Below are 15700 nucleotides of genomic sequence, written 5' to 3' on the forward strand. Positions count from 1 at the left end.
CAAGAAAAAGATCGAAATTGTTGTGGTATATTTATATCCTATATGACATGATCCTAACGTCCCTAGTGGATGAAGTGGGCAAGGCAGCTTTGGAGTTTCCTGTTGAGTTTCCCTGATTCAGTGGGACAGGAACAGCCTGCTTCGACTTCCCCGCCTGACCGCCCGTGATAACATCGATTCAGGGAAGATCCTACTGTACGGCAACAAAAAAAAGCCTAGATCGAAGTTTAGTCTCGATTTATCCTTAACCAATACCCGTATAAGGAATTTAGATTCCTACCATTCCTCCAAATGGATTTTTAAAGCGGTGAAGAGTTCAAATCTTTCCAGGATATCTCCGGGTGAGTAGCTAATTTGCTCGCGAAGTTGGCTAGAACTCAGCTGTGCAGGAAAACTTTGTGATGTTTTTGGGGTGTTGTCTTTGCGGCTTCGTTTGCTTTCTTGACAAATGTTGAACTTCTCACGACAGATACACACATTGGACCATATTGGAGCGGCTGGACCATATTCTGTTGAGTTAAAACACAACTTGTTTCACAGTAACTTCTTAGGCAATTTCTCTTAACTCGTAGGCCCGATTGTGTGACTAATCCTACCCATGAAACCTAGCCAGATCTAAGCACTGGGATCACAACCTCAAGGAATGCGAGAGGAATGCCCTACCAAGACATTAAATAATGCAGCAATCTTGTTTGATGTTTACAAAATCCAAAACATTATACCAAAATCTCGACAGAGCATAGCTGCAGACAGAGTTCATTGTTATTATTTACTTTAGAGTTTAGTGCATGATGAGAAGTATGCGTGTCGAAGCTTTGAAGTTTCGTGGAATGTATTGATTCTCCTTGTTATGGACGGATTACCAACTGGAAGTTGACATAATATGCATCTTTTTAAGTGTGTGTTTGTTTGTCTGCGTCTTCCGTCCTCCCCATGCTAAGCAAGTCACTTATAGTTGGGATTTAGGAGAAGTGAAACCTTGGAGCTTGGGGGGGATGGTGACAGCTGAACTCTGATATCGGTTTTATCCTGGGGGTAGGGTTTGTAGGGCGGCAGCACGTAAACACACACTTTAGCCAGTTTAAAGATTTTGGCCTGCAATGACTGCTGCTATGCAAGCTAGGCTTGATTTATTTTTTGTGTAACTTCACACATAGCATTCTGCTGCAAATCTGTGGCTGTTGTCAGGGTGACTGAGTTGCACTGTCTGTGCCCAATGGTGAAGTTCCTGTGGCATTCTGCAACGACCTTGTTAAACTGCCACACCAAGTGGGCTACAGTGACAGCTAGTTTACATGAGATGATTAGTCTTTCTCCAAGATAGATAACCTTCAAGGTGAAGTGTTTTTATACATGCCAGCTTTGCAACTCGCTAATTGGACGAAATCTCCACTTGATGCCATAGGCTTGCCAAGCCATCTAGATGCTTGTCCTATGCCGTTGTAAGGTCGACACAGAGCGGACTAAAGACAAACTCATGCTTTATCTAATGTCCTTCAGCCAGGAAACAGCATGCTGTCAGTGTTGCATTGCCTGCTTTTACTTCCTATATTGGAAAATAAACATCTATAATTAGGCCTGGTCCTGTGCTGTTTGAGGCTACGTCACTCCAATAGAGAAGTACAGGCCTGTGCTCTCACAGAGAGACTGCAGATTGAAGACCTGTTGTGTCTTTCGAATGTCAAAGTGGGACCTAATTCTACTTAAGTGGCCCTTCCGAGAAATAAAGGCTGCAGAGGAAGGATTGCATGAAACTTCCTCCAAAACCTAGAACCTTCTGTCTGACTGGGCAGTGCTTCACCACGACAGCGGCGCGGTGACCCCTCTTCGCTCCAGCTGTGAAACCAAACGCAAGAGTAGACATGTCACGTTGAGAGACCGAGACGAACCTCCACTCCCCCCCCCCCCCCTCCCCCCATCGATTTTCACATGGCCTGTCGGCTTCGTTTACGAGGCTTGGTTCCTTGTCTTAGCGCTGTCTACCTATTTGTGACCGGCGGACATTTTAATCTCCTTATGCTGTAATTGAGGAAGCCAGAAGACATGGCTTAGCCTACTGTGTTGAATTAGTAGACTAGTAGTACCGGAATTTACCTGGCCTGTAGGCAGGGCTGTGAGGATATGTACTGTACTTAACCCTTGTGTTATCTTCGGGTCATTCTGACCCATCAGTCATTGTGACCCACCGTCGTATTGCGACAACTTTACCGCATACAAAAACAAAGTGAAGCATTTTCTTTTAACCGTTGGGCTGTCTCAGACCCCCCACATTGCGAAGGTTAAAAGAAAATTATTTTTATTTGTTTTTGTATTGGGTAAAATTGGGTAAACACAACGATGGTTCGTTATGAACCTTTGGGTCATGTGACCCGAAGGCAGCACGAGGGTTAAGTAACAAATTGTTACTTAAGTCTTCCTCTTTACAAATGATGTGTTTTTCCTAAATCACTCAAACTTTGTTGTTGTTGTTGTGTTCCCTCTCTTGAGACACCCAGCCCCCATCTCAAGGAGGAAGTAACACCATGGCCTGAGTCATAGAGCCCTCCATGTCTTCTTTCTGTTTACATATTCAGAGGAAGACCATTTTAAGACCCTCTCATCTTCATCAAAGCGTAGGCCAGGATGATTTTAGGGCATTGTTTGTTATTGTTGAACTGTAGTATTCTTTTGGATTCACCGTATCTCATAGTTGAAATGTGGATACTTTGCGATATGTCGAGTAACACTGTTCCACCTCGACTGTGACCACCAAAATACTCTTCTTACTTCTGCGGTCCTCTCTGTTGCTTGGGATACAAGCGTCTGCTACGTGAATAAAATGTAGCTAAATGTCTGGCATGACATGATTGACATGGCCACTCATTGAAGAAGGTTTGTCATGCTAGGCCCTCCCATCCTGTCCTGAGGGGAAGACGACCCTCTGCCCCCGTGTGGCAGACTGGCCGACTCAGCTGCCGTCAGCCCTGGTCGTCCTGTGCAGCTGGGTTTGATTGGGTGTTGGCCACGCCCTCTAGGTCACATGACGCAGTCCGGTTTCAGGAATGTGTGTGTCCCCTTATCCACACGGTGTCCAACACGGTCTCCTTCATCTTCCCCTCCACCTCCTCCTCCACCTTTCCCCTTCACCTCCACCTCCTCCTCCCGCCCCCCACCCCCACCATGTCCTGTTCCCTCGCCGGTCTCCATGACGATGAGTCTGTGTTGACCCCAGGCCATGTGCACCCGCGGCGGTCTTTTGTCCCTGAGGGCGATAACACGACGGCTTGTCAGTTTGAGCTGGTGTGTATTTTGATAGTGGTGTTTGTCTTTTTTGGGGGGTTTTGTTTTTTTGTTCACTGTCAATGAAACCCCCCATCAGCAGATGGGAGATAAAGAGACCCACTGAGCGCCTGGGCTCGCTGTACAACATTTGTAATCAAATGGCAAAGGTTTTAATGACAGCAGCTGAGTGGAAGCTGTATTCGGATATCGCGGTTAAGGGGAGGCCCAGGAAGAGCAAGCTTAAGAGGAAACGGCACACCACAAGATCTGGCCTACGGGCAGGCAATAACACAGCCACAATTCGCCAAATCCTCATTTCTCAGTGTGACTTCCAAACCGTGCAAAGTGACTTCCTCATGCACACGTGAGAGAGGCTTGTTTCCAGCGTCAGCTGAAGGGCTGTGGTCCTGTCTCAGAGCCCCAGGTGTTCACGGTGTTCCTGGGTGTCGTTGCAGCATGGCGTCCACAGTGACCCTGGAGGATGCTCTCTCCAACGTGGACCTGCTGGAGGAACTGCCCCTCCCGGACCAGCAACCCTGCATCGAGCCCCTGCCCTCCTCACTGGTCTACCAGGTACACACACATCACACACTCAGGCACTCACACACACACACACACACACACTCAGGCACTCACACACGCACTCAGGCACTCACACAATCACACACACATCACACTCACATCACACAGGCACTCACACACTCTCACACACACACACTCACACACAGGCACTCACACCCTCACACACACATCACCCTCAGACACTCGCGCACGCCCCTCACGCTCGATGTCGGAAGGACGTCTGTATACCATATCCTCCCTCTCCACAGCCCAACTTCAACACCAACTTCGAGGATCGCAACGCCTTCGTGACGGGCATCGCCCGCTACATCGAGCAAGCCACGGTGCACTCCAGCATGGTATGTCACCACCGCGTCGCCTCCGCCAATCGGCTCGCTCCGTTGGCTTCCTCTCTGGTGTGTTCCCACCTCGTAATGGCTGACCTTGGGCCTGTGGGTCCTGGGAGAGCCTTTCCTGGGGTTAAGTGGAACGAGACTTGGCTGTCCCCCTCCGAGCTTGTGGTATTGTCCCTCAGACAGTAACCAGGACCTGGGCCAGGACTGCGTCGCTCTGATTGCTCAGGGACAAACCGGGTGCTTAGAGGCAGGAATACTGTTGCTTTGTGCCCCATTAGGGAAGGATAATTGCTGTTTAAGGCCAGGGCTGAATCAAACGGCACTTTGTATGCAGCCAGGGCTGCCCTAAGAGCAGCTCGGCATCATGCTGGGGCTGCCTGGGGCTGTGTGTGTGTGTGTCTGTGAAGACCGAGCCTGCTCAAGTGTGCCTAGAATGAATGTGCAGCTTTTTGAGAGAAACAAAGTATGTGTGTATATCAGGGATATGTCTGTGTGTTTGTGAACATGCTCAGCTGCATGTCCCCTAAAGCACTGCACAGCCCAGTTTCTGAGTGTGTGTGTGTGTGTGTGTGTGTAGAATGAGATGCTGGAGGAGGGCCAGGAGTATGCCGTCATGCTTTACACTTGGAGGAGCTGTTCCCGTGCCATCCCTCAGGTAACACCTGCACACACACACACACACACACACACACACACACACACACTCCTCACAGTATGATGCACCGTGTACAGTCCTGTAATGGGATGTGTGCATGCCTTTAGAACCAAGTCCGACTATCCTTTCCTCTCGGTTCTTCTCCCTGTCGGTCTCTGTCTCTCTCAGGTGAAGTGCAACGAGCAGCCCAACAGAGTGGAGATCTATGAGAAGACCGTGGAGGTTCTGGAACCTGAGGTCACCAAGCTCATGAACTTCATGTACTTCCAGGTGAACTCTTCTGGGCCGCTCTGCTCTCCACGTAGCGACGCCAACAGGGTGTCTTTTTTTATTTTATTTCCTTAAATCAAACAAATTCAGATTCTGATAACTCTCTCTCTCTCTCTATCTCTCGATGACCCTTTACTCTGTCTTTCCCCCTCTCTCTTTCTCTCCCCCTCTCTCTTTCTCTCCCCCTCTCTCTTTCTCTCCCCCTCCTCCTCTCTCCCCCCCCCCCTCGCCCCCCCCCCCCTCGCCCCCCCTCGCCCCCCCCCCCCCACAGCGCACAGCCATCGACCGTTTCTGCGGCGAGATGCGTCGCCTGTGCCACGCCGAGCGGCGGAAGGACTTTGTGTCGGAGGCCTACCTGCTGACGCTGGGGAAGTTCATCAACATGTTCGCCGTGCTGGACGAGCTCAAGAACATGAAGTGCAGCGTGAAGAACGACCACTCGGCCTACAAAAGGTTAATCGCAGATCACTGGTTTATATCAAATATTTTAGCGTCTGCTAAATGCATAAATGTAAATATCAAAATGTCTATTTTCACTTGTTATGTTCCGCACTTGGAGTCGCATTCATTGTCTGACTTGTGTCATAGGAAGAAAGTTTGATTTATTGAATGATGGATTAATCACACATGATAACATGTCAACAAACATACACGGAATATCCGTTTGATTAACAAACAGGAACTGTATTATTGGAGTCTGTGGGAGGATGTGCTGCGTATGTCCACTAGATGGCAGTGTATGCTATCCTTCTCTCCTAAAGTGTTGCGAGACTCCCTGCATCTTCAAAATGTATTTATTCATCTTTCATCCAATGCCACGTACTGGGGGGGGGGGGGGGGGGCGGGGGTTTGAACCTGCAACCTCTTGATCTGCAGTCTAACACTACCACATGAGTTCTACACACGTCCTTCTTTATGAATGCATCAGCTTCATCAGACTGGTGTTCAGTTCAGACTGAGTGGAGACACTGGTCAGGGCTGATGGCTGTCTGAAGGCTGACTTCCTACACCCTGCTCTTTCTCCACTTCCCCTATCTCTTTCTTCAACTTCCTCCCCCCCTCTCTCTTCATCTCTCTGTCTCTCCCTCCCTCCAGAGCGGCCCAGTTTCTCAGGAAGATGTCCGAGCCCTCCTCCATCCAGGAGTCCCAGAACCTCTCCATGTTCCTGGCCAACCACAACAAAATCACCCAGGTGAGACGCCCCCTCTGAACCCCACCCAGACACCCAACAGACCTCCACACCTGCCAGGCCTCGTCTAACCAACCTCTCTCCCCCCCCGTCCCTCAGTCCCTGCAGCAGCAGCTGGAGGTGATTAACGGCTATGATGAGCTCCTGGCGGACATCGTCAACCTGTGTGTGGAGTACTACGAGAACAAGATGTACCTCACTCCTAACGAGAAACACACTCTGCTCAAAGTAAGCTCTCTCTCTCTCTGTCTCTCTCTCTGTCTCTCTATCTCTCTCTCTGTCTCTCTCTCTCTCCGTCTGGAGGGCTCGGATCAATCGTTATTGGCCGTATTGATGGTGTCGAGGTGGGGGTTTGAGTGTGGCTGTGAATGTTTTCTCCAGGTTATGGGCTTCGGCTTGTACCTGATAGACGGCAACAACAGCAACATCTACAAACTGGACGCCAAGAAGAGACTCAACCTGACAAAGATCGACAAATTCTTCAAGGTGAGCAGCAAAATACACACGGACTGCGATCTGTGTCGTTCCCGTGGGTATAAGCTTGTTTGGAAAGGTATTTTGTTTGGACTTTATGCTCAAGGTTCCTCTTTTTCTCTCTCCTCTGAGATACAACCTCCGACTTTTAATTTAGTTCCACAGTGCCCAAGGCCAATTTTTGTTGGTCTACTGACCTGAAACTATTCCTGTCATTCTAACCATCTCTCACCTGGCCTCCCAACCTCTCAATGCTTCTGCCTTTAGAAGGTCCTTTTGTTGTTTTACCCCAGGGCTGTATAATGACATAGATTATTCCATTTAATGACATCACTGCCTTCCATTTCATTGCTGTCCACAGCAACTCCAGGTCGTGCCTCTGTTCGGGGACATGCAGATTGAGCTGTCCAGGTACATCAAAACAAGTGCCCACTTTGAAGAGAACAAGTCCAGGTGAGTCTCTGCTATGTGGGTTGCATTTATGACACTTCTCGAATGACTCTGGGATCTGAGCACAGAAGTTGGGTTTTCTTGTGGGATTGTCTGTGAGCTGCTGCTGTTTTTGTTCCTTTGTATATAGTTGTTATTTTATTTTTATAGAACGCCTGTCCCCATTGTCTGTTTTTTTTTCTCCACACACCCTGAATCTCCCCCCCCCTCCTTCAATCTCACACTCTCTCTCTTTCTCTCCCCCCCCTCCTTCAATCTCACACTCTCTCTCTTTCTCTCCCCCCCCCCTCCTTCAATCTCACACTCTCTCTCTTTCTCTCCTCCACCCCCTCCTACATTCTCACCCCCTTTCTCCATGCCCCCCCCATCTCCCAGGTGGTCCTGCACCTCCACAGGCAGCAGCCCCCAGTACAACATCTGTGAGCAGATGATCCAGATCCGGGAGGACCACATGCGCTTCATCTCTGAGCTGGCTCGCTACAGCAACAGTGAGGTCAGCCTGGGAGAACCCGTCCCTACACACAGCACTCCCCCCCCCGTCCTCCCCCCTCCCCAGGGCCCTGTCCTCCCCTCTCACCCCCCCCCCCCCCATCTCTTCTCCCCCCCCTTCCCCTCCTCCTGTCCCCCCCCCCCCATCCTCTCCTTCTATCCCCCCACCCTCATCCAACTCCCACTTCCCCCTCCCCCTGTGCCGCACTCACAGGAAGCCTCCATAGGAAGGTCCCCATTGATTATCGCGGGTGTTAAACTGGATTTCCAAATAGTGTGAGATGCACTCCAGGTGACAGGAAGTGTCTCTGTCGTACAAGGACAAGGACACTTGTTCGGTCCCCCACAACGTTCGGTCCTCTCACCTCAGAATGACCCCACTCAGACTCACTTATTAAAACCGAGGTGTAGCCTTCTACCTGGGTAGGATCGCGTCGTGCCTCCCCTGGAAGGGCTCGCTCCGGGCCATGCTCTCATCTCCGGCGCACTCAGAGGGATACCTTAATCAGCATCTCGCAAGCCAGGCTCGTCGCTGGGGGTTCTCAAGGGTCCAAATATCCAATGTGATTAATATGGAAATGAGGTGCGTCGGCTTTGATGAGATTGACTGCGGAGGCAGAGCTTTTCATAATGCCGCTCTCTTGTCTGAGAGTAGACGGGTCGCCAAAGTAAAATGTCGATAGGTTTTGATTTCATGCTCTGGAGTTTCTGTATTTTGTGTGTGTGTTTTTTTTAACCTTTTGAAACAGGCACTTTATCATGTTGTAGTCTTGCAGTATGTGCGTGTCCTGGTTGGTGATTGCTAAACTGTCAGGCAGAGTAAATTGGAGGGTTCTACTGGCGGAATATTCTGTTCTGTCTGACAAAGAACAAAGTCTGATAGACAATTCCGACTCTAACAATGTCTGTCTCTGTCTCTCCCTACCCCTTTGTTTGTGTCCTATTTCTCTCTCTCTTTCTCTCCCCCCCTCCGACCCTCCTCCTACCATCCTTCCCTCCCTCCTCCTCTTTATCCCCCCCCCCCTTCTCCTCCCCCTTGCCCTCCCTCCCTCCCCCGTCTGTGTAGGTGGTGACCGGGTCAGGGCGCCAGGAGTCCCAGAAGACAGACTCAGAGTACAGGAAGCTGTTTGACCTGGCTCTGCAGGGCGTTCAGCTGCTGTCTCAGTGGAGCGCACACGTGATGGAAGTGGTGAGGGACCCTCAGATACCTGACCCCTGATCCTGTCCCCAATCCTACCCCTGATACCCCCTGATCCTGTCCCCAATCCTACCCCTGATACCCCCTGATACTGTCCCCAATCCTACCCCTGATACCCCCTGATACTGTCCCCAATACTACCCCTGATACCCCCTGATCCTGTCCCCAATCCTACCCCTGATACCCCCTGATCCTGTCCCCAATCCTACCCCTGATACCCCCTGATCCTGTCCCCAATACTACCCCTGATACCCCCTGATCCTGTCCCCAATCCTACCCCTGATACCCCCTGATCCTGTCCCCAATCCTACCCCTGATACCCCCTGATCCTGTCCCCAATCCTACCCCTGATACTGTCCCCAATCCTACCCCTGATACCCCCTGATCCTGTCCCCAATCCTACCCCTGATACTGTCCCCAATCCTACCCCTGATACCCCCTGATCCTGTCCCCAATACTACCCCTGATACCGCCCCCCCCCCTGTACCAGCCCCCCCATGCTACCCTCTAAACCTTCCCTCACATTCTGTCCCCTGATTCTACCACCACCCCCTGATCCCCCGCCACCACCAAAACCACCCCCTGAAAGCCAAGGTTCAATGAAAGATGGTGTGTGTGTGATTGCCTCAAGTACTTTGGTATTTCATCATCCGTGGTGGCTGCCAGTCAGTTTAGCCTTGTAGTTGAGCTGCTCAGTGAAGCAGGGTTTCAATATGCCAAAACCTCAACAGAGAAAAGCATCTGTCTCCAATCGTTGTGTCTTATTAGTTGGCATTTTAATCAACACTGTGAAATGTTTCAGTACAACAACATAATCGATTGGGCTGCAAAATTATAAAATAACAAATGAGCTTGGCATTCAAGGGCTCATCTCTTCAAAGGTATTAGATAATTGTATACTTAATTGTTCGTGTCCTGCACGACATTCATAAAAAGGGAGAGAAAGCTCTTCTGAAAAGAGCTTTCACGGTTTCCAAGGAGACAAACATTGCTGCAGGCTGCCCTGTTGAATCTCTAGTAGATGCTTGTTTTCTCAAGAAGGAGCAGCTAGCATACAGGGTGACATGTTTCATACAGCTGAAATACCATTTAAATACAGGTTACATACATGCAGATGACATACAGGTGACATACAGCTGACATACCAGTTAAATACAGGTTACATACAGTACCAGTCAAAAGTTTGGACACATGCAGGTGACATACAGCTGACATACAAGTTAAATACAGGTTACATACATGCAGGTGACATACAGCTGACATACAAGATAAATACAGGTTACATACATGCAGGTGACATACAGCTGACATACAAGTTAAATACAGGTTACATACATGCAGGTGACATACAGGCGACATACAGGCGACATACAGGCGACATACAGGCGACACACAGCCTCTCTCTAACATTGCGTTCCCACCAACCCTGTGTTCCAGTACTCCTGGAAGCTGGTGCACCCCACTGACAAGTACTCCAACAAGGACTGTCCGGACAACGCCGAGGAGTACGAGCGAGCCACCAGATACAACTACACCAGCGAGGAGAAGTTCGCCCTGGTGGAGGTCAGCGCGCTCTCTTCTCACCCCGGGCCTGTGGGCTTCCCCATGGTCGCCGTGGATACAAGCATGTTGATGGCTTGACGGATATCTGCCTGATGGACTGACTGACTGAGTGGTTGGCTGACTGTCTGACAGACTAGCTGACTGGCTGGCTGACAAGCTAGCTGACTGGCTGGCTGACAAGCTAGCTGACTGGCTGGCTGACAAGCTAGCTGACTGGCTGGCTGACTGACTGATTAACTGGCTGGCTGACTTGTTTGTGGTTTGAGTGCCAGACTGACTCTGTGTCCCTGGCAGGTGATGGCCATGATTAAGGGTCTGCAGGTGCTGATGGGCCGCATGGAGAGCGTGTTCAACCACGCCATCCGCCACACCATCTACTCAGCCCTGCAGGACTTCGCCCAGCTCACGCTGCGAGACCCCCTGCGCCAGGCCATCAAGAAGAAGAAGAATGTAATTCAGAGGTACGGAGCACCACGCAGGACAAACAGAACCACAGATATCACCAGGCTTCATTCTGGAACTCTCCGTATGGGGGGGGGGTGAGTCCAGTGGTGTTTTACAGGTGCAGGGCAGCTGTTGCTGTGTGGAATCACGGCTACAGTTCTTAGCGAGTCTGGAGTCGAGGAATCTGGCTTCAGTCTCTGTTCTCCTTGAAGTAGACAACCCTTTTTCAGTTATTTAAAGGATGTCGGAAAGTAAGCCCAGACATAAAGTGAACCAGTTGGAGGCCGGGTGGGGAGTGGGTGGGGGGGGGGGGGTGGTAAGCAGCCTTCCTGTGGACCTTCTGGAATGTTCTGAGAGCAGAACTTGGTCTAAGTTGTGCGGGTGCCTATCACCCTGCCAAGCCTTTTGTTGCATAATTGATAGTACCCTGCTGGGAAGTCTGGCAGCCCGAGCTACCTCCTGCCTGTCATGCTTAGCTCTGCTTCTCTGGCTTGCTCAGTGTTGTTACAAGCCCCTAATGAATTCCATCTGTGCTTTAAAAAAAAGAGCCGTTGATTGCCCATTGATAATTCCGGTCTGGACTCGTTTTGAGCAGAAAATGGGATAGCGGCCAAAATAATCTCAGTTTTTCACCCCTGAATCTCAGATGCTCTCCACATACCTCTCGCACGTCACTCTCCTATCTCTCCCTCTCTCCCTCTTCCTCTCTCTCTCTCTCTCTCTCTCTCTCTCTCTCTCTCTCTCTCTCTCTCTCTCTCTCTCTCTCTCTCTCTCCTCGTTTTACATTTACATTTAGTCCTTTAGCAGACGCTCTTATCCCGAGCGACTTACAGTGGGTCCAGGGACATTCCCCCGAAGCAAGTAGGGTGAAGTGCCTTGCCCAAGGACACAACGTCATTTAGCACGGTGGCGAATCGAACCGGCAACCTTCTGATTACTATCCCGATTCCCTAACCGCTCAGCCACATGACTCCCTTTTTTGAACGTATCAGTCCCTCTCATGGCAACCTGAGTAAACGGCACCGGGTGTGTCGAGGCGTGGGTGGTGGGTACGGAGCCGTGCGGGGGGATAATGACCACATGTCGTTCTGTCCGCAGCGTCCTCCAGGCCATCAGGAAGACCATCTGTGACTGGGAGGCGGGCCGCGAGCCCCACAACGACCCAGCGCTCCGCGGGGAGAAGGACCCCAAGGGGGGCTTCGACATCAAGGTCCCCCGCCGCGCGGTGGGCCCGTCCAGCACACAGGTGCCACAGCGTCTCCCGAGCTGCATCCACACACACACACACACACAGACTATACCATCATCATTGGCAGTCACTTTTGTCTTCTCCTCCTGTCCGCTCACACACACACACACACACACAGACTATACCATCATCATTGGCAGTCACTTTTGTTTTCTCCTCCTGTCCGCTCACACACACACACAGACTATACACACACACACAGACTATATACAATACCCAGCATAATCCCCTTCTCCCCCTCCCTCAGGGGGAAGAATGATAGGTTTAAACCTTATTTCCCACACCGCCTCATCACATCTCAGTCAGTAACCTTCACCGCCCGGCTCTCGTCGTGTTTGTCTGTGATTACCTCAGAACCGTGGAGGTCGCACTTACAGTGGGCGTATAATCCGGTTAACCCCTGAACACATAATCCCCTTTAACACTGAATTTCAGATTTCCTACATCATCCAGTTGTGTGCGTGTACGGGGGGAGGGGCTGTGGTGTCATTAGACCTGTGGTGTCCTGTGCTTAACCCAGGGGGGGTTTAAAGCCAATCCCTGCCTCAGGGCAGCGCTCTGTTCAGCTCCCCCCCTCGCCCTCTACAGCCCCGTCATCCTGCGGTGGTTACCACGGCGCCCTGTCCTCCCTCTCTCTCTCTCTTTCTCTCTCTCTCTCTCTCTCTCCTCCATCCTCCCACACATCCCGCATCAGAGCAAACAGAACATTGCCAGCGGTTACCCTCCAGGGCCCAGTGATGTTGACATGCTTCTCTTTGATCGCGCTGGCCTCCATGCTTCGTGCTGATAGTCAGACTGCTCTAGGATTCCACAGAAGGGGCCCCCGACTTAGACAGTCCTCTCTGACAGCGGGACCTGAATGGAGATGCCTTCTTAATATTTCCCCCAGTGTCTCCAGGAAGATTGTGCACAGTGTCAAATAGGTGTGCTCAGGCTAATGCAGGGAGAGGGGGGAGGAGAGGGAGAGATGGAGGAGGGAGGGGGAGGAGGGGAGGGAGGAAGATTCAGAAAGACAGAAAGGCAGACAGACAGAGATGGAGGAACGAGGGAGAGAGGAAAATTCAATGAAAAGAGAGAGAGAGAGAGAGAGAGAAGAGAGAGGGAGAGATGGGGGGCTTAAGTGCTCTCTGGCTGTGAGGCTGCTCGTTACTGTCTGTGGAAAAGGATCGTGTGTTTTACCGCTGCTATTGTCCCGTGGATCAATATCCTTTTTTTTTTCTTCTTTTCTCTCTCTCTTTCCCTCTCCTCTCCTGCTTTCTCTCCCTCCCCTCTCCTCCTCCCCCCCCCCCCCCCCCCCCCCACAGCTGTACATGGTCAGGACCATGCTGGAGTCCCTCATCGCGGACAAGAGCGGCTCCAAGAAGACCCTGCGCAGTGGTCTGAGGGTCCCACCATCCTGGACATCGAGAAGTTCCACCGGGAGTCCTTCTTCTACCCCACCTGCTCAACTTCAGCGGTAAGCCGCCCCCGGAGCCCCTCCTGTCCACCGGGAAGAAGGCCCCCCCGACCGTCTGATCGCACGGCCGCCGCCCACCGAGGAGGTCACGCAACGGCAATAATAACAATAGCATTTCGTTGAGAAGATTTAGCGGAGGATTGAAGGGGATTGAACCACTGACCTCTCGATCCGCAGTCAAACGCTCCAGCCTCTGACCTCCCCCCCCCACCCCCCACCCTCTCCAGAGACCCTGCAGCAGTGCTGTGACCTGTCCCAGCTGTGGTTCAGGGAGTTCTTCCTGGAGCTCACCATGGGGCCGCAGGATCCAGTTCCCCATCGAGATGTCCATGCCCTGGATCCTCACCGACCACATCCTGGAGACCAAGGAGGCCTCCATGATGGAGTGAGGACCGCTCACACTCGCCCACCATCCCTCAGTCACTCACATACTCACTCCCTCAATCTCCACCAGTCATGTGACTAGTAACTGAATGTTGTCTGGTCCGTGTGTGTGTCCCCACCCTCCCAGGTATGTGCTGTATCCTCTGGACCTGTACAACGACAGCGCCCACTACGCCCTGACCAAGTCAAGAAGCAGTTCCTCTACGACGAGATCGAAGCCGAGGTAAATCCCAGGAAGTGACAATCAGAGAGAGAGAGAGAGAGCGATAGAGAGAGAGCGATAGATAGAGAGAGAGGGGGGGGGGGGACGACACACAGCAGCGCACGACCACAGCAAGCAAAACATCCGCTCTTCACTCTTCCAGGTCAACCTGTGCTTCGATCAGTTGTCTACAAGCTGGGCTGATCAGATATTGCCTACTACAAGATCTAGCTGGAAGGTGCGTGAGGTCCTTATGTGTTGGTGAAAAAGACAAGGTGACTTGGTTGGAGAGGAGGATGAGGAATGAATAACAATGATGTATAAACTGGTTTTGTGCTCTGACCCCCCCCCCCCCCCCCCCCCCTCCCCCAGCTTGCTGCTGACAAGCGTCTGAGGGCTGACTGTAAGAACCAGGGAGCTAACATCCCCTGGCCCCCCTCCAACCGCTACGAGACCTTACTGAAGCAACGCCACGTCCAGGTAGCTGCCCCTCGTTTCTGGTCGCACACACATCTAAATAGACACGTTTTATCAATTGAAGTCCTCCAGTTCTTCATCCGGTGCGTGTGTATGCGTGTTCTTGTCTCTGTGCGCGTGTGGTGTGTGTCGTCATCCGCAGCTCCTGGGGCGCTCCATCGACCTGAACAGGCTGATCACCCAGAGGGTGTCTGCTGCGCTCTACAAGTCCCTGGAGCTGGCCATCAACCGCTTCGAGAGCGAGGACCTCACCTCCATCATGGTGGGACCCCCCCCCCCTCCCTGTCAGCTAGCCTGTGTTCCCGTGGGGCAAAGTGTGGATGTAACGCGCCTGCGAGCGGAGAGCAGCTGAACCCCCATCGTGTTGCCGTGTGTTTTCCCCTGAACCTTTTCTCCTCCTTCTCCTCCGCCGGTCGCCCCCAGGAACTGGAGGGTCTGCTGGACATCAACCGCATGACCCACAAGCTCCTCAGGCCGCTTCCTCACCCTGGACAGCATGGACGCCATGTTCCGCGAGGCCAACCACAACGTGTCGGCCCCGTAACGGCCGCATCACGCTGCACGTCTTCTGGGAGCTCAACTACGACTTCCTGCCCAACTACTGCTACAACGGCTCCACCAACCGGTAGGTCCGCCTGCCCGGGTGGGGGGGGGTGGGGTAGGTAATCTGTGTTTAGCGGTTAGAGCATTTGACTGCAGAGACAGAGAGGACGCGGGTTCGGTAGCCCCACCCCCACATTCTGTTAACGTGAATTGGATCAAAGCAGGTGCTGAATGATGTGCGTTATATAATGCTAGGTTATCTGGTGACGTTTGTGTTTATGTAAGGTATTCATATCGCTGGGGGTTTCATCTAAAGGCTTGTTCAGGGGGGGGCGCGGGGGGGGCTTCTTTACATGCAGTCGAATGCTCTGCCTCTGAGCTATACCCATCCCGACATTCATCTACCTCCAAAGGGATCATTCAACCACTGGCCTGTATGAATAATGCAGGAATGAAAAGCAGAAGTGAAAACGAATGTA

At 51.7% G+C, this 15700-nt stretch overlaps 1 protein-coding gene across 1 annotated transcript in view; it reads left to right on the forward strand.

Moving 5' to 3' along the window:
- The first annotated feature begins 111 nt into the window (after window positions 1-111).
- cyfip1 (cytoplasmic FMR1 interacting protein 1) overlaps window positions 112-15700 on the forward strand; it is a 24048-nt gene continuing 8459 nt past the window's right edge. Inside the window, 29 exon segments of the mRNA XM_062450918.1 lie at window positions 112-341; window positions 3717-3834; window positions 4092-4181; window positions 4756-4833; window positions 5002-5103; window positions 5375-5556; window positions 6199-6295; window positions 6392-6520; window positions 6674-6778; window positions 7128-7219; window positions 7592-7709; window positions 8772-8894; window positions 10341-10466; window positions 10761-10927; window positions 12009-12156; window positions 13464-13536; window positions 13539-13592; window positions 13595-13615; window positions 13843-13910; window positions 13912-14000; window positions 14127-14182; window positions 14185-14222; window positions 14365-14383; window positions 14386-14441; window positions 14574-14681; window positions 14821-14940; window positions 15102-15149; window positions 15151-15219; window positions 15221-15303. Coding sequence (XP_062306902.1) covers window positions 3718-3834; window positions 4092-4181; window positions 4756-4833; window positions 5002-5103; window positions 5375-5556; window positions 6199-6295; window positions 6392-6520; window positions 6674-6778; window positions 7128-7219; window positions 7592-7709; window positions 8772-8894; window positions 10341-10466; window positions 10761-10927; window positions 12009-12156; window positions 13464-13536; window positions 13539-13592; window positions 13595-13615; window positions 13843-13910; window positions 13912-14000; window positions 14127-14182; window positions 14185-14222; window positions 14365-14383; window positions 14386-14441; window positions 14574-14681; window positions 14821-14940; window positions 15102-15149; window positions 15151-15219; window positions 15221-15303 — 2576 coding nt within the window. The 5' untranslated portion in view covers window positions 112-341; window position 3717.

This window comes from Osmerus eperlanus, chromosome 24, assembly GCF_963692335.1.
Source record: "Osmerus eperlanus chromosome 24, fOsmEpe2.1, whole genome shotgun sequence".
NCBI classification, from domain to species: domain Eukaryota; kingdom Metazoa; phylum Chordata; class Actinopteri; order Osmeriformes; family Osmeridae; genus Osmerus; species Osmerus eperlanus.